This window comes from Chenopodium album, chromosome 8 (assembly GCF_948465745.1).
Source record: "Chenopodium album chromosome 8, dcCheAlbu1.1, whole genome shotgun sequence".
NCBI classification, from domain to species: domain Eukaryota; kingdom Viridiplantae; phylum Streptophyta; class Magnoliopsida; order Caryophyllales; family Amaranthaceae; genus Chenopodium; species Chenopodium album.
The window spans coordinates 19,726,353-19,744,799 of record NC_137841.1 but is presented as its reverse complement, the minus strand read 5'-3'; the positions used below and the strand labels follow the sequence as shown (position 1 = coordinate 19,744,799).

General features: G+C 34.2%; 2 protein-coding genes across 4 annotated transcripts; one reads left to right on the top strand and one right to left on the bottom strand.

The window, feature by feature from the left end:
* Window positions 1-583: 583 nt before the first annotated feature.
* On the top strand, window positions 584-11,196 carry LOC145555882 (protein PTST, chloroplastic-like). Of its 3 annotated transcripts, none has more exons than XM_081617595.1 (9): window positions 584-705; window positions 822-856; window positions 3,192-3,498; window positions 4,521-4,610; window positions 6,268-6,336; window positions 6,842-6,947; window positions 7,464-7,552; window positions 10,525-10,637; window positions 10,724-10,848. In XM_081617595.1, exons 2-9 carry the CDS (start codon window positions 828-830, stop codon window positions 10,752-10,754), a joined length of 834 nt encoding a protein of 277 aa, XP_081473721.1. In that variant the 5' UTR covers window positions 584-705; window positions 822-827; the 3' UTR covers window positions 10,755-10,848. The 3 variants fall into 3 exon arrangements, with proteins under 3 accessions (XP_081473721.1, XP_081473722.1, XP_081473720.1); XM_081617594.1 differs by having other exon boundaries at window positions 585-705; window positions 10,784-11,196; XM_081617596.1 differs by lacking the exons at window positions 10,525-10,637; window positions 10,724-10,848 and adding an exon at window positions 8,138-8,242.
* A 913-nt stretch (window positions 11,197-12,109) lies between these two features.
* LOC145555881 (putative methylesterase 11, chloroplastic) lies at window positions 12,110-17,139 on the bottom strand. Its single transcript, XM_081617593.1, has 5 exons — window positions 16,545-17,139; window positions 14,666-14,902; window positions 14,238-14,381; window positions 13,171-13,302; window positions 12,110-12,537 (listed from the first exon to the last, which is right to left on the bottom strand). The coding sequence occupies exons 1-5, from the start codon at window positions 16,953-16,955 to the stop codon at window positions 12,265-12,267; spliced, it is 1,197 nt and encodes a 398-aa protein (XP_081473719.1). The 5' UTR covers window positions 16,956-17,139; the 3' UTR covers window positions 12,110-12,264.
* Window positions 17,140-18,447: the final 1,308 nt, after the last annotated feature.

The following is an 18,447-nucleotide window of genomic DNA, read 5'->3' as shown; positions in this document are numbered from 1 at the left end:
TGAATTTCAAGACCCGATTTATGAACACCCCTAGTTCGATTGATTTGATTTTTGTCATTTTTGACCCTAAATGATTTTTTATTTTGTTGATTGATTATAAGAATAATGTTGAACATCAGTTGTTTTATGTGTTTAATTGATTTGATTTTTTAGATAAAGGTGATTCTTCAATTTGGATTTATGAATATGGGAAATGTGCTAATTGAATAAATTGATGAAATATTGTGATTTTTTTTGGATAATTTGATGAAATGGGTTGAATATTGTTGATTTTGTTTAGATGAAAGCTTAGGTGGCGCTAATGTCAGAAGGAAATGGTGGTTTTTCGTTTTCCAATGCTCACTCAGCTTTTCCTTTTCTTTAATTTAAAAATTTAAATTGAGAAATAGTACCAACCGATTTCAGCAAGTCAAACCGGATTGTTTACCTACAATAAGGGTCAAGTACCCTCTTTGCAGCTTTTGAAACTTTAGTACCTTATTTGTAACTTTTGCCAAACATTAGTACTCTCAATTGTACCCCGTAATAAATTTTTCCTAAAAAAACCGGCGGGACCCATTGGTAGAGGGTGTTTCACGTTTTTAATTCACGGCTCTTGCTTCGTCATCTCTCACTCTCACACTCTCATTCTCACATTCATCGTAATATCTGATTCAATTTCTTCTTTACACTTTTTTCTCTCTATTTCCGCTCTGTAATTTTCAGGTATATTTCTCTTGCACAAGCTACTCACAATTTTAGTTTCTAATTGCATTATCAACTAATTTGGCAACTGATAGTCTGATGTTTTTTTTCCTCAATCTTGATTAATCTGTTTTCAGGACTTCATGGGGTGCCACACCATTGGAATTGTGAGGTAAACATGATTTTTTTTGGAAGGATTTTTGTTTTTTTGGGATAATTTTCTTATATATTTTGAAGAACTAGTCATATTAATAATCAAATTGATGCTACAATTGTTTTGGCACTAGTATTGTATTTGTCTATGCTTAATTTTGTTATAAATTATAATCAGACCATGTTTGTCATTTAGCTTGGTAATTGCTTGTTGAAATTTATAGTTATTGATCTGTTCTTTAATGCATGGAGCTTATATTATGTGAAAAGCAGCTAATGAATCAATCAAATTGGCTAATGTTTGGACTAATAGGTGTCTGTCTAGTGAATTGGAGGACAGTAGAGTGAAATTTGGATCATAGTGTGTGCGCTCGCGTATGTGCCATTTCTTTTGATCATAGTTTGATTTATTGATAAACAAATGTTCGAACATGAATTTTGGTGGCTGGATTGTAGGGTATAATTATTCAGTATCTATGTAATGTAAAGTAGTTAGTAAGGTTTGTTATAGTTTGAAGTGATGTGTGAATTTAAGTAGGTAATTGGTAGGCATTGCCTTGCTTATGTTAAGATACTCCTAGAAGGAGAAAATAGATATATGAGTTTGGACCTGGCTTAGGATTCCCATATGTTTCGGTTAAGGTCTAGGCTTTGGCCCCAACTAGTGTTTGAGTTTGGGGTTTTAGGCTCACAATTAAGTGCTTGACTAACTAAGAAGTGTGGGGATGTTGAGCCATGCTTTACAAATCAATCAATCAATCAATCAAAGCCTTAATCCCATAAGTGGGTCGCTTCATGAACTAAAAGTGATTATTCCGTGTAGTTATCAATAAAAACCTTCCTCCTCCATCCCTTACAATCCAATATGCTTTATATTTTTCCTAACTCCTTCCAACCAAGTCATTTTCGGTCTCCCTCTCCCTCGTTTAACCCCTCCATGGTCTCACTCTTCCACTCTTCGTACCGGTGCACCCTTGGATCTCCGTTTTACATTTCCGAACCAAAGCAGACTATTTTCCCTTAGGTTGTCTACAATGCCTGCCATCCCTACTATCGTGCGAATAATCTCATTTTTTATTTTATCTCTTACAGTGTTCTTGCACGTCCACCTTAATATGCACATTTCCTCCATCTTATTAATGTGCTTCTTCTTAGAAGCCTAACATTTTTTACCATAGAAGCAATACTGGTCTTATGGTTGTCCTGTAGAATTTTCCCTACAATTGTAAGAGAATGCTTCGGTCACAAAACATTCCTGTGGCCGCTCTCCACTTAATTAAGCCACCTCGACTTAATCCTATGGGTCACGTCTTGATCAATCACTCTATTTTTCTATATGATGGACCCAAGATATTTAAAACATTCACTCATGGTCAAGTCCTTTCCGTCCAAACTCACCACATCATCGCTTGTCCCCTTTTGAGTACCAAAGCGACATACCAAGTATTCGGTCATAGTCCGACCTAGCTTAAACCCTCTATATTCCAACCTTTTGCTTGCTCCAATTTGGCATTAACCCTATCTTAGTTTCATCCACCAAAATGATATCATCTGCAAACAACATACACCATGGAACCTCATCTTGAATTGGACAATTGCAAGTGACGTTGATATGTGCTATATGGCTACTGGAGAAAACTTTGCCCAATAATCTCCAATTTTCTACAAAAATTGATTCTCAAACTCTTTGATAAGCAAACAATAGTATGAACAATAAGAAGTGAGAATTCAGCTGGCTAGTTAAAAGGTTTGGGGTATCTAGTTGCTTGCTGCCTTATCTCTAATCAGGCTTGTGAGCCAATATCTAAAAGACTCAAATAATCACCATGTTTAAACTTTGAATAACGCGAATAATATTAAGGTATATGTAAAACAAAAGCCGTGCACAGTATACATACATACATATATATATATATATATATATATATATATATATATATATATATATATATATATATATATATATATATATCGATTGATCGTAGCATGATCTTTTTTAGCTTGGAGTGGTAGCTTTCCCCTTTAATCTATGTGTTATCAATATACTTCACCCTGTGGTTGAAAATGGGGCTGTCAGAAATATTTGGTGTGATCCTTGAAACCTATTGATTTAACTAAAAAAAAATAAATATATCTATCTAGAAAGTGCATCTGTTATTTGTTCAAAATTCCTGTTTATATTTCAGAATTAAAATTTTTAGCTTTGGCAGAAAGAAGAAATGGTGTTAGGAAATGGGAAAGCTTTGATAATTTTGAAATGTTGATGATTGTTGATGCTGAAGTCTCTTAAATCATTTCTGTTTCTGTTCACAATCAAAAAGTTTGTAATTTTTCTACTCACACATGCAAATTAGGTATTGCCCAGATGAGCCACTGCTGTGCCTATCCTGGAATAAAGTTAAATCAAATTTTAACAATTTTCATCGTGTTCGCTGTAATGTGGCATCAAAAACTTTAGGAGCTCGTTTTCACAACTTAATCAGCGTTCATCAAATTATGAGTGAGAAAAATTCACCCCTTCAAAGCATGTGGCGGACTTATTCTACACCAGTTGGTTTGGAAGAGCAGTCCTCATCAGGAACTTCAGGATTCCATGATGATGAAACAGTTTCTGCAGATCCTGCCAAAGAGAGACTTGCTAAGCCACGTAGTAGCAATGAGGTAAGCTTGAATATTGTTAGGGTGCATAGAAAAAGGGAAAAAACATTGTCACTAGAGATAACAAAATTTAATACTACTCGTATATTTTTCATTTGTTAAGTTGATTATATATGTAAGATTATGTCGGCTGGACTACATTGATAAAGCTCACAATCTTTGCTGACACAAAAGTTAGACCATTGTAAAGTAACTATATAATGTACTTCTTTCGTCCCACAAACCTTTGTTTGAAACAATTACCTTACCCAATTTTTTATGTGGATTGGCTATTGTTTTACTTACCCATGGTTTATAATATTACTAAGAATACCCACTAATGTAATTTAGAATCTGTACTTTTTCTCAACAAAGTCCCATCATTTACAGATCTATTTGCCCAACAAATGACGAGTAAGGTTTTGTGGGATGGAGGGAGTATAATGGAGAATATTGGCATAATAGAAAGTCAAAGAGTGAATTGGTAGATGATTATTTATTTTTATTATTTTTTTTTAATAATTTTTTTTTTTTTTTTGGAACAAATTGGTAGATGATCAATAAAGCTTTTATTGTGTACCTTCAAGTTTGGAAAATCTCCTCAAGTAAATTTTATATGTTATTCATGTATGTTGCTTTCTAAAAAAAAGTTACATGATTCAATGGGGCCAGGAGGAGGGGTGGGTGTTGGGAATGATTTATGCACATAAGGAAAATAGACCCAAAAGAACATCAAATACACTCTTTACCTCCGAATAAATGCCTCATTTTTTAGCCAAAACCTTGTTCCTAAATAAATGCTCACTTCACTTTTATCGATTCTTTTATTCCCCTTTAACCAACCTTATTTACTTTTGATCAATTGATCCCGAATTTTATTTTTTTATTCTCCTTCCTAATAACATATGCAAAAGGCTAATGAGATCTATTAAGTTTATACTGGTTATCTAAGTTAAGTTGTTAAAAACCTATGGGAGCATTGAAGTTTCTACAAAAGATTGCATATAATATATTATTTTCATATTTTTTTTGGTGTATTTTTGCAGTTGAAGTCATTGCTTGCGGATTCTGAGAGATCAAAACTGGTTAAAAAGTTGAGTGAAGCCAATCAACATAACCGCTTTCTGAAACGGCAGGTTTTCACTTCAATTGATTTATCTTCACTCCTTTAATTACTATTTCCAAAATTATGTTGTAGCAATATAGTTCTTGTTGTTTCATAGACATCATTATGGTGATTAAATTTTTATATGTTCCAAATGATTAATTATTTGAAAGCGTTAGTAAATGAAGTAAAGTCAACTATTAGTTGTAGAGAATCATAAATGAAGTAAAGTCATCTATTAGTTGTAGAAAATTTATTCTTAAAACTAAAAGCACGTATCTAGGGGACTTAAAGTGTAGAACTTCAGATGTGCAGACTATAAAATGTGAATAAAGCACGTATCTAGGGGACTTTAAGTGTATAACTTCAGATGTGCAGACTATGAAATACGAATGATGTGAATTCAGAGGTTATAATGTTGGATTCTCAAATAGGTTCCAAAGTGCTTCACGATGTTATCAAAATAGATTTTTCTGTGAGTATTATTTTTGTCAAGCCCCTTTTTTTAACATCAATATAGCCACCCTAGCTGTAATAAATATTTGGAAACTAGATTATTGGGGAATTAGTAAAGTCGTAATAGATACTAATCTTGTATGTTTAGGAGTGACTTAGAGTATAGACTGCTGTGAGCCTGTGAGGTAGTAATTGATCTGAGAGTGTTTGATGTAGTATATGGATTGGAGGAAAGTTGTATGCTCTAGGAGTCTAGGGTGTACTGCAACCTCTTTAAAGTATGGTTGATGAGATGTATAGGTGGAGTTAGGTTTACAATAGGCTGGATTTGGTTCGCAGCAAATTTGATTATACAGGATTTCACTGTGTACAGATATTAGCTATGTTGACATTTAGGGGAGAAGAGAAGTGTTTATTAAGAAATGGAGTAGATTAGTAAAATCATGGAAGATATGCAATTCCTTTGCCAGACGATATTTTCCACCCTTGGTAAACTTAATTTCAATCTAGGAAGATTACTCTCTCCTTTACAAACCAATGTGTGAAGTAAATTAGGGTGGGAACTGAATGCTTTTAAATGCAAAAGCTTGTATTCTAAGAAAATGGATTCTTTTATGAACAGCTTCACAATGTAATAAGTGATAAGCATTTGATTCAACACAAACTGATTCTGTTTCTAAAATTTTGCAAACAAAAGCCAGGACGTCAACAAGCAATTTCTTTATAAAGGTGCACCCTTTCATAACCTCTTATATAAGGTCTCTAAAATTTTTGATAGATATGAATAAATTTGTTGTATCCACATCAATGGAACAATTGAATAGAATAAGTTGGGTGTCTTTTCTTAAAATCCTGTACAATGGATAACAACATTGTTCCAGATGGAAGACTGACTTGGAATTTATATTAATTGTTCCGGAGTAAAAGTTAAGAAGATTATAGCTTTGAGCTTAGTAACTTGAATTCTGGAATATTTGTCATCATCTAGCCTTTCAGAGCAATGTGTTAAGCGATTTATGAATTCTATGTTACTCTTTGTTGAATCACGAGGAACATTGCACCAAATTCTTTGTGAGCATATATGACTCGTCCTGGATCTTTGCATTATTTCTAGGAGTACTATAGCTAGCCATCTGAATGTGTGGAGGTCTTTCCCTCAGAATGTGGCGAGTGTTGCTGTTGCTTAGTTGAATTCTTTTTAGGGTTCATGCTGATTCTGCTTTGATTTATAGGTGCAGGAGAGAGAAGATGCTTTGGTTAATTTCAAGAGTGAACTTGCTGTCCTGGAACTAGAAATTCAGGTATCAATTTGAAAATTGCTTTCTTATTGGGAAAAGGATATGCAAATGCTTTTTTCTCTTTTTCTCTTTACTTTATAAAATCTCTATTCAGATTTAACTGATGGAGTAAATCTTAAAATTAATATTTCTTTAGCAGGCTCATTCGGTGTCATTACCAGTTTCCAGTTTTTGGTTTTTAGATTTTGAAGGTGATATTATACAAGTCGTATTTTGAACTTAAATTTAGTCATACTTCTACTAATCATATTAATTTTTATAAAACTGACAACATAAAATTGGGAATTACTTTTTGTTTCTATATATTTGTTTTTAGTTTGCTAAAAAATTGGAAATTGAAAACAATAAACACTAACAAACAAGCACTTGTTGTTTTCATGAATTAATTTCATAGGTGCTAATTTTGTCTCTACAAAATGATGTTTTAAAACACGGAGTAGTTGCTTTCATGAATTATTTTTATAAATTTGCTTTTGTGACCATAACAATTTGTATCTGTAATATACAGGCACTTGTTACTCTGGCAGATGAAATAGCAAAAGCTGGCATTCCAGAAGGTTCAAGGAAGATTAACGGAAGATACATCCACTCTCATCTAGCTGCACGGTTAGAAGGTACACTTACTTTTTATTCTCTTTGGGGTTGCTCCTGGATGTTGGATTTATGAAGATGTGTTCCTTGTAGTGCTTAAAAATTTTCCATTGTTTTCATGGTAGCAAATTATGCCATATCATACCTTTGATCCACTATCTATCATCTCTCTACCTATACTCAGAAGCTGAGATGTCATTGGTACAATTTGGTAGTACAGAGAGTTTTTGTTTTTTGTTTCTTTTTCTTTTTTTTAAGGATTTTGCACATTATGCTGTAAGCCTGTAATATATTGTTGTAAAAATGGAACCATCATACTTGTATGGGAGGTATTAGATAAGTCTTTGGTTAGTACACTCCGTATGTAACATTCACTTAATTTTTATCTGTTGTGTTGGAGGGGATCATGAGACGCAATCTGGAATACAAATGTTTCAACCTCAAAAAGTCGTTTTTTTTAACATCTTCATACTTTCTCCATCTCTAGTACTAAGAATTGGAACATCAGAAATTCATAATATTATTGTCCCCCTTTCCAGCTGTTCAACAGAAGTTTCAGGACCAGATAAAGGATGTAGCTGCTGCACAGTCCAAGGAGGTGCCAGTATTTTGGATTGGTATGGCTGAGGTAAGAATGGAAAAGCTATGTTGCACTCAGCTGTTTTTCGTTTTTAGTGTCTATTTAAGATGGGACTAATATATTTTCGTACTTTGAAAGGTTTGAGATCATAATGCTCATCCAGAATTTACATTCATATTGTTTTTTTCTTTTTTTTTTTTTTTTTTTTTTTGTAATTGTGGTTTTTATCTGTTGATACTAAAGTTAGTATCTGAACAAAATGTATCGTGCTCAGGGGCGGAGGGAGAAGTGGACAAGGAGGGGATAACTGTCCCCCTATTTTAAAATAAAAATCAGTAATTTTTTATTTTGTTTTATTGTTTAAATCCCAATTGGTAATTTTGGCAAGACTAAATTAGCAAAATGTGTCATGATTCGTGCCACAACACCACCTGCCATTGTTATGCCATCACCTTTCTTCTATCATCATCATGCTTCCTCAATTCCATGCATCTTTTTTTTTTTTTTAATCTCCAATTATGTTGGACACAATACTCAATGCAGGAGGTCTTTTCTAATCGCTTCATTGTAACCTTTTTTTGTAATGTGGTTGAAGCTCTAAATTTTTAAGATAGTTCATTGCATTGGTTTTAGGTTTGGGAGTGTGTGGAGATGGTTCAAGGTGTGTATGGAGCCATACGAAGGCTATGCATGTAAGTATGTGAGCTTGAAAAGGCTAAAGGAGGGGATGTATTCATGCCTTGAAGTAGCATGTTGTCCATGTTGGGTTGTCCTGGGGAGAAAAAAAACTAGTGGATGCTGGACCCAAGATGACACGTCCATGCCTCAGATGGCATGTCCATGTCAGGGGCAATATGTCTATGTCAGTAGTGATACGTGGGTTTAGCATTCCAAATTCGAGTTTAGTTTCTTGTTGCTCGTGTGTTACCTAACATATCCATGTTGGTCCATTTTCAAACATGTGACAAGAAATCTCCGTTTTCATTAATGCTTCATTAAACCCTTAATATAAGTTGATAGAGTATAAAACATATTTTTGGGACTCAACCATATATGGTTGAGGCCCAAGAAAGAATATGTTTTATACTCTACATGGTATCAGATTCCAATTAGGGTTTCCCTTTTTTTTTTTCATCTCTCAAACCCTAGCCGATCCTTGGCCTTGCCGTGAACCACCACTTCCGCAGATCACTCTCCTTCCTTTTCTCCATGGCAGGTGATGACACTCCTCCCCCTCCCCCCCCCCCCCCTCCTCCTCTTCCTCCCTCAAACAACACCTTCCACCCGACCTTTGCCATTTCAAACATAAAAAATCTCACGTCTGTTACACTCGATCATGAAGAGGCACAATATGCAACGTGGGTTGAACTATTTCATATTCAAGTTTGTGCTTTTAATGTCTTAGCTCATATTGATACTACCGTCTCTCGTTCGACGGAGATTGATGATGCAACTTAAAAGAGGTTGGATGCTATTGTGAAGCAATGGATTTATGGAACTATCTCCAAAGACCTTGGTCACACCATCATGAAACCGGTGCCACAGCTCTAAGAATATGTTTTATATTTGGGCCTCAACTATCTGCTTAAGCTTTTGGTTGAGATGGCCTACTAACATGGTATCAAAACCAGCGTGACACAAAGGTCACGAGTTCGAATCTCATCCACCCTTACTTTCAAGTGGAATATTAAGCGCTGGGTATGAGAAGGACCCATGCTGCATATACACTTCTAGCCCAAACGGGCTCTCGTGTGAGGGGGCGTGATAGAGTATAAAACATATTATTGGGCCTCAACTTAAGCTTTTGGTTGAGATAGTCCACTAACAAATAGTGCCTTACAGCTACTTTGTGTGACATTCTCATATGTCATATCCACTTTATTTAATACTCTTAGGGTTGAAGAGAGGTTTTAAGCGAGTGAGAGAGAGCATTGAATGCTCGTAAACCTTATATATTGTTCATTTCGACCCACCCGCAAACCCAACCCATTTTCCCCGTTTTCTTGGGTCTTGAACAAAGTTTTTTTTTTTTTACCCATAACCCGATACAACCCAAATCCGTTTAATTCGTAAAATTGTGCCTTTATGGGTCAAACCCGACCCAACGACCCGATTTTATGGGGTTTTTTAAATAAGTACATTTATTTGGAAATTTATATTAGTTTATTGAGTAAGCTTGATTGTTTGTCTACTATCGGACATTCATTTTTTCTCTTTCTCATTTATCTATCTCACAAAACTCTTATTGAAATCCACACCAATCACCTCTTACACCAATTATCGATCCACACTAATTGCACCCATATAACCCACACTGTCATACCACCGATCGACAGGTATACTGATATTATGTCAAGAGATATTATACTCCACGCATAATTATGTTGTCTCTTCCTTAAATTTTGGAATGTTTAAAAGTTTTATTTTTAAGTTTATTATCATGTTTTATTAGTTAGGAATTAATGAGCTTTGGTGAAATGGTAACGATTTAAATTATGTAGTATGTAATGGCTAAAAATAATATCGTAAAAATATTCGATTAAAAAATTGGAAAAAAAAAACTAGCAAAGTAAGCTTTAAAAATCAGAAATTTTAAAAATAAGCCAAGAAAAAAAATTAAATAAAAATTGTTTTAAACTAGTTGGATTGACCCGAATCCAAAACTTTGGGACAGGGTTGAGCATTTCTCGACCCGTGACCCGATTGAAATGACCCGTAATCTGGAGTGACCTGACCGAGCCAAATGACAGTCTATTGTTCATCATCAATATAATTCCATAGTGCAAGGGTGGGTTTTTCTCTTGGTTCTCAGGCATCCCACGGTGACTTTGTCTTCCTATTTGTTTATGTTTATCAGTGTTGGTTTCTTGTTGTTCTTGTTTGTTGTTCATTGTTGTCAATTGCAAATTAGAGTCACATGAGTCACATCTTAATCACAATTGCTTCTACTTATCTATCTAAAATTCAGCTAGCCAATATAGTGGAGTGCTAGTGCGTTTATAACTATACCCTGTTTACAGAGTGTGCAAATCATGGGTAGTTTTGATGGATGGAGTCAAGGAGAACACCTATCTCCAGAGTACACAGGCTCATATACAAAGTTTTCCACGAACCTGTTGCTCCGACCTGGGCGGTATAATTCTTTTTTTTTTTTTTTTAACTATTGTTTCATACCCATCTGTTATCTCGACTATGAAGTTCTGTTATTCCAAATTCTAGTCTGACAAGTAAAGAGGATACAAATTCTTGATAATGCTAATTCTTGTACATGGTGAATAGGTATGAGATCAAGTTCTTAGTCGATGGGGAGTGGAAGATATCATCAGAGTTCCCAACTATTGGCGAAGGGTTGCAGGAAAATAATCTGTTAGTTGTAGAGTAATTTTTCAAGTCATCAATGATTGATTTTTTTTAGGGTTTTAGAGTTATTGATCCCAACCCCCATCTCTGAAGGATCTTTATTAAGATTAGTACATCTCAATAAATATAACAATGTATGAAAACGGCACTGGCTACTGCCTCTCAAAAGTGATCTTAGTTACCGACTTCATGTAATTACAGACTTCATGTGCTGTTAGTCCTCTACTCCTCTATAATGTAACAAGGTTCTAAGACACAACTGATCGGAAATTATACTGTAGTTAAATATAAATCTTGTTTATAAAGGTGTGAATCTCATTATTATACTTTAATTGCGTACCGATGTTGTCAAATAGTCTTCAATTTATATCTATGGACAATGGACATGACAAATTAATCGAACTGATCAATTCTGTACAGGTGACATCAATCATTAGAGATGAGGCTTGCAAGTTGCAATATGCTAGTAATACTATGTACTCGATTTGGTAATTTCTTGAATGGTACAGCCAATTTTAATGTTGTATGTGGGCTGCGACGAAATCTCTTTTCTTATGTTCATTAATACATTGCCAATTATATTGTTGTTTGTGGTTTTTATTTTGACGCTTGTTTATTTTGAGTAATATGCATATTATGATTTCATTTGTGTTTGAGAATTGTGTGTTTTACTGCTAGGAGCCTAGGACTGTTATGTTATAGCACTTAGCATTAAGTACACAAGAGTCAGGAAAATGACTATTCCATTTCTGCAACTAGCAGCTGAAGGCCGGGGAGGAAAAATGAGCATTGTTTTGGATTTGAAATGGCTTCATTTGAGATCGGATATCAAATTGTATGGTTTGAACTTAAATGTCTTAGGGCCTGTTCTCATACGTTTATTTTCAGTTAAGTTCAGCTTAGCTCCTAATTTCCTTCTCTTATAAAATATTCATTTCAGTTCAGTTCAGCTCAGCTAATGAGAACAAACCCTTAGTAGCTCGAATTTGGGTCAAATGCAAATCCATATTCTTGTAGGTTCAGAAACAAGTTTTTAGACACCACCATTATCTTTTTTTTTACTAGGTATGAATTGATGGAGATAGTAACTCAAGCCATGGGAAAATACACGACACCGATGTATTTACATTATTCACAAACAATTTCAAATTTCACTTATCATCTCTCTCTTTTCATTTCAACATTGAACCTAGTAGTAGCTGGTGCTAGTAACCTTGGCCAAAATACTCAAAATTTGTCAAGGATTGCACCAACAAAAGTTTAGAGACGTAAAACTACATTAAAAGATCTCGGAATAGTAACCTATACAATTTGAACACCGCGTATTCATGCGCTAAAAGGGCAATGGCATTATCAAAATGTCACTTCAAAGTAGCATAAGGCAGAAAGTAGTTACAAACTTAAGGAACCTTTGAGACCTCAACCAAGAGTCTGTGCAAAGCTTGTGGCTTCGAAAAGAATGGTGAATGGTCTGCACCTTTGAGACGCAAGACCTGTTCTGGAGGGGCTGCCTTTGTCATTTGTTCTTGTGAAGCGATAGCTATTGCATTATCTTCTGTAGTTTCTATGTAAAAGCGTCGTACAGAACCGTAGTTCTTATCTGTGAGACACAGCTTTTCTAAAACAGGTGCAAATGGTATTGGCCTCATTGACACAGATGCCAGTGCAACATCCTGCACCAAGATATAACCGGTTCAGTGAGAGAGGTATGACTGAGATATTCAATGAAAAACATAAGATAACATTCCTTTTCTTTCAGATTTTGTTTATTTGAGTACACCATGCTAAGAGCTTTGTAAATCACCAACTTATTACTTAGTGTCATACATTGTCGGTGATTCCTTGTGGCTCCCTAAACTCTTGCGATTAATCAAGATCACTTGAGAAAAGGATAACTATGACTGAATTTCTTAACCACCCTTCCTCCACACAAATTAGGAAAAATAAAAAAACGAAAAAAAAAAAAAAAAAAAAAAGGAAAAGAAGGCAGTCTGATTAATCCGAATGAACTTGGTAATATGAACAACAAGAAGATAACACCAGAAGGAACAAGGAAAAACTTGTTCAAACAGTCGAATAGTGTTGAATTAAGTTTTTTTTTGGTCACCTATAAGGTTAATCAGAATTAGTTTGGTTGGATGTACAGCAACAAGCAATATGGTTCTGACATGTGATGATGTGATCGCTAGGGAAGAGATTAATATTATATGTTTTGATCATAAATCCATTTCAAGATAACAATGTGTGAAATTTTGAAACCAGCAATAGCATTAAAATTTCAAAATCAAGAGTGGAATATGATTTACCTTCGACGGGCTTTGGTTAAATAGCAACTCCTTCAGCAATGACTTGTCAAGATCAATAGCAGTTGGAGGATTATTGTTTCCATTTGCATAGAGGAAAACTTGAGCCTGCTTCATTAGATCCTTGGCCTCTTCCTGATGCAAACAACGATAACACAATTAGGAAACAATACGCGCCCTAAGATTTTTAGAAGTTATTGATGCAATTCTGCACACTATGCCAATTGACAAAACATGCAAAAGGACTCTTGTCAAAGCACAAGACCATCGGGTTTCCACGAAACATCTAATGAAAACCATTACAATATCAAAGTGAGTTAACCCCATTCTATCATGCATTATAGGCAAGAAGTACTAAATAGCCCCATTACATCAAAGCTCTGACAGCCTAAGTAATTTTATTGACACAAACTCTTAGACTTCCTCAAATATGCTATATTCAGAATACTAGAAAATCAGCACAGTGGAAGGATGAAAAAAGAGAGAAATATGTTCAGCTGAGCTGCTGAAATTCCATTGTGCTAAACCCCTTGTCTTGGGTGTGGCTGAAGTCTTGACGAACCACCACAGAGGCATCAAATGACTACTGCCAATTTTCTCAAAAAACAATTGAGGCAGACAATGCAGTTGACAAAGTTAGATTCATCACTAGTTACCCAATTTATTGTCCAAAACTCAAGAAGCATATATATTTTTAAAAACTGAACACCAAAATCACAGGAGGCAGGTTGTTGACTTGGGAAGTGACAAATTTTCAAGCCAGTTCACGAAATAACTTGTTTATAGCCAACAGTTTAATTGTTTATACTCCCTCTGTCCCTTTTTGTTTGCCCTAATTTTCTTTTTAAGCCATTCCTTAAAGATTGCTTCGTAATATTAATGTACATGAGGACCACCACTTTACTCTCACAAAAATACTTTTAAGGTCTCACCACTTTTCTCTCTCATTTCCACTCAACCAAAACATAATAATGTAAAATATTTCTATAGGGAGCATATTATAGCTCGCTCACCTAACTGACAAATGTTTGCTTCCCAGTGCAAAAGATGCAAATAAATTAGAAGCAAACCTGCTGTGAGAAGATATCAAGAGCACTTTGGCCATTATTCAACATTGTTGCAGCAATGAAAACAGCCTTTGACACTTTAGATGGAAACAATTCCATTGCATATGATATGCAAGCACCACCAAAATCATGTCCTACCAAAATCACCTGCATTACAGAACAAGAGAAAAAGAATTGAAAAATCATAAACAACTCGGTATGTAAGATTAATTAAAGTGTACAAAAACAATAAAGGATCTTTGACAAATGCATCTACCCTGTCAATTTCCTAGCTCACTAAGTGTTCGATTGAAATGAGACACATGAACAATGTCAACGATAAGTAAACTTCAATACAGTCACAGACAATTTATAGACCTAACATCAATTATATCTGCTTAGAAATGAAGTTTAACTACATCAATAGAAAGTATATCGAATAACAAAAGAACCTTTTCTCCATTAGCAAGTTTCTCGAGAAAGTCAGTAAGTGGCTTCACATATTGTGCAAGACTTGTAATGCCATTGGTATCCGATGAATGAATTCCAGAACCCGTCAAGTCTATTGCTGTAACCTTATAACCACATTCTTCCAGTAGCGCAATGGTCTTATACCAACACCAAGCACCAAAACCACCTCCATGAACAAGCACAAATTTATTCGTTTCTAAGCCTTCAAGTCCTGCATCCTGCCATACACATAATTCAATCCAATATAAGGCTTCATTATTTTCAACCGAAAAACCATGATCTAAACATATTAGCCCTTGTCTAAATAAGTAAATTTGCTACCTCTCATCCGAATTAATATTTCCTATACATATATATATTTTTAATTAATCATAATTGAAATCGATCTCCAATCCAATCTAATCCTTGAGTTCTTTGCACATTCATACATGATAATAGTTAGAATTGAGAGCACCATATCACTAAAACATTAATCAAAGATCCGAGTTTACTTCCTATTTGGGAAACAAAGTCGAAATTATGTTAATAAAAACATATTTTTCATTCTTGTACATTATATCATTCTACAATAACCACTTCAAACCCCATTCACTCTGATCTATAAATAAGTAAACAAACAATAAACAGCATAAGAGAGAAATAATTAGCTCCTGATTGGTCCCCCTACCGCCCGTGGCTCGACCCCCACCACCCTTAAAACAAAGGAAAAAAATCCATGAAACATCCCTCAACTGATCACATTAATAATCTAGTATCATGCTATCACCAAGACACCACATGCAACCCTTGAACTTAGATCCGCCCTATAAAAATAAAGGATTAACCAAGCACCTGGACTATAGTCTTACAGTTAGAAGTTGGGACCATAAAAACAAGTACACTCTTTTGCACTTAATGTAGCTACTTTCCAGATTTTCAACTGTTTTTTATGGTTTCTTTTTTCTCTAATTCGGCCGACCGAGCTTTATTTTTTCAATTGTAATTTAATGAAAAAGCTATATCAATAAAAAGCTCACATTGCTATCAACTTAACATCATTATCATCATTTTCTTCTCTTTAAAAAAAAAACATCATTGTCAAAAATTTATCATCATCATATTATTCTTGGACCAAAAGTAGAAAATGAACAAACTACACATAACCAACTATAAGGTGAATCAAAGGAAAGGGGTAAGAGGGTTCCAAAAATGAATTTTTTTTTTTTTTTCAATTCTTTTTACGAATATTTAATATTTTAATATTGTTACATTAATTTTTGCAAATTAAAGGGCAGGCAATTTCGAAGAAAGGGTGGCAGCAGAATTTGCTAAACTGGTTTCAGACATACCTAACTTGATCCGCCATTTAAGTAACATTAATTATCATTCTCTTCTTGTTTCCCCTAAACTACTCTTTCTTAACAGTAGTAATTAATTAAACTAATACTCTACAATTTTGCCACCAACAACATGATAATTACTTGGTATTTTTATAATCTTAATAGTAAATTAGTAACAAGAGCTAACCATAAATAGTATTCGAGTAACTTTGAGTAACGAGAGTCACAAAGTAGAGTGATGTTGACACGATTCGATTGACCACCTAAGACTATACCAACTAAACATAGTCGACATTGGCGGTGTAATCCCATTGTAATACCAAGGCGATTGACTATTGACCAGATTTTGTTTGATAACAAGAAACAAACAAGAAGACAAACAAATTTTGAAAGTTTCAATTAACATTATATTTTAACTTGCGTCTTAATCAAAAGATCATATAAAAAGAACACACAAATATTACATTTCCTATAATTAAATAAAATAAAAACAACCATGATCAATATTTATGATAATTAAATAAAAATAAAACAAGCAAACCTGATTAAGAAGCTGATGAGGTTGAAGAAGAGGATCGGTAAGAGAACGAGCACGAGTACTAGAACTACGGGGCAAAGTAATACCACCGTTTTTATTATTACTATTATTGTGTTTAGAACTACCAGGGTATCTTAAAGAGGTTGATCGGTCAAATGGTAAACCCGTCTCGCCATTACGCTGCTCTTGCCGCTGCTGCTCTAGAATAATCGCAGCGGCGGCAAGAGCTTGTTGATGAAGAACAGGGTCATCAAACTTAAAATTCTCTCGTCTCGACGATCGAATCCTCGACCAACGGTTGCTGTTGCTGGTGGTGGTGGCAGGGGCGGAGGTTGATCGATTGTATTGGCGTTTTGGGTTTTGTTTTTTGTTGTTTATGTCTTCGTAGGAAAGGCATGTGCAGAGGTTTCCCATTTTTGGTGTTGCATGAGAGAGCAAAACAGAGAAGAAGAATGCTAGCTTTGTGTACAGAGGCTATGTATTGGTTTTAAGTTTGTTGTTGGTGTAATTTGTTGTGTTGAATAAAGGAAAGGAAAGGAAAGTTGTTGTTTTGACCTTAAATTATGTGAAAAGAAATAAAGGAAGGGTAATCATGTTGGAAACTTCAGTTTGCCGTTTTAATTTGACCTTTTTACTTTTCCTTGTGGAAATGTATTGGCTGTCATATGTACAATTTTTAACTTTTAGGGAAGGGAGAAGGTATGTAAATGAAAGTTGGATCCACAATTTAGTTTCGGGTCGAGTTGACGGTTTAGCGGAATAGCAGGATGAGGTCGCTGTTAAAATGAATATTCACTAGTAAAAATGATCATTTTCTTGCTGAAAATATTTTACAATAATTTTATATTTCTCAATAATTTAATGTTTATTTTCATGCAATATGATGTTCAATTTTATAAAATATATGTTCATTTTCATGTCATATGATTTCGTTATTATAAAAATTAATGTTCATATTATTTTTTAATCAATAAATTTTTTGTGTTTGTTCAGTTGTATAAAATGTTCGTTTTTATAATAAGGATGTCCGATTAACATTAGCATTTTGTTCTTTGTAAAAAAAAACATATTGTTGATTTATTAATTGGTATTAAATCATATAGCTAAATTGCAAGATATCCATTCAAGAGAATTGAACAAATCAAGGTATTTAACTTGAAGCTTAAAAAAATATTGATGGATAAGCAATAACATCATATGTTCAATGTTCAGTTATATAATACTATCTCCGTTTCTTTTTAGTTGACACGTATTCCTTTTTAGGAAGTTTTTTTAGTTGACATGTTTCTTTTTGGGGTAAATTTTTTACCTTGCATTTAAAAGCTACCCCACTTGCTTTTTTATTGTCTCTAACTCTCTCTCCTCTCCTTAATATATGTGCCTAAATCAAACGTGTCAACTAAATAGAAATGGAGGAAGTATTAAATGTAAAATCCTTTTTATTTAATTTTTTTTCAGTTTCATATTCTCTTTATTTTACTCTTACATTATAAATGTTCACTTTGAATAAAGCAATGTTAAAAAATAAATGTTCATTTTTTTTCCAGTAAAATTTTTTTCTGGTAAATGTTTATATTCTAGGCGCGACCTCATCCAAAAATTTGCAGTCAAACACGCAATACGACAATAGTTATATGGTAGATCAAGGTGCAACTGGATTACGCCCAAACAATGCAAACGATATATTTCATTGGAATTCCTTTTTTTTTTATCTCTTACAACCAACATATCTATACTTATGTATTAAAAAGCGTAAATTCGACATGTCAGTAATATGCGCCGCATGTGATTATAAACATGACATGTCACTTTCACATGTATTAGGTTTGCATCTAAAACATTCTTATAACAAGACTTAAACTCAAGACCTGTAATACTCCTTATTTTTATGTATTTTATAAAGTAT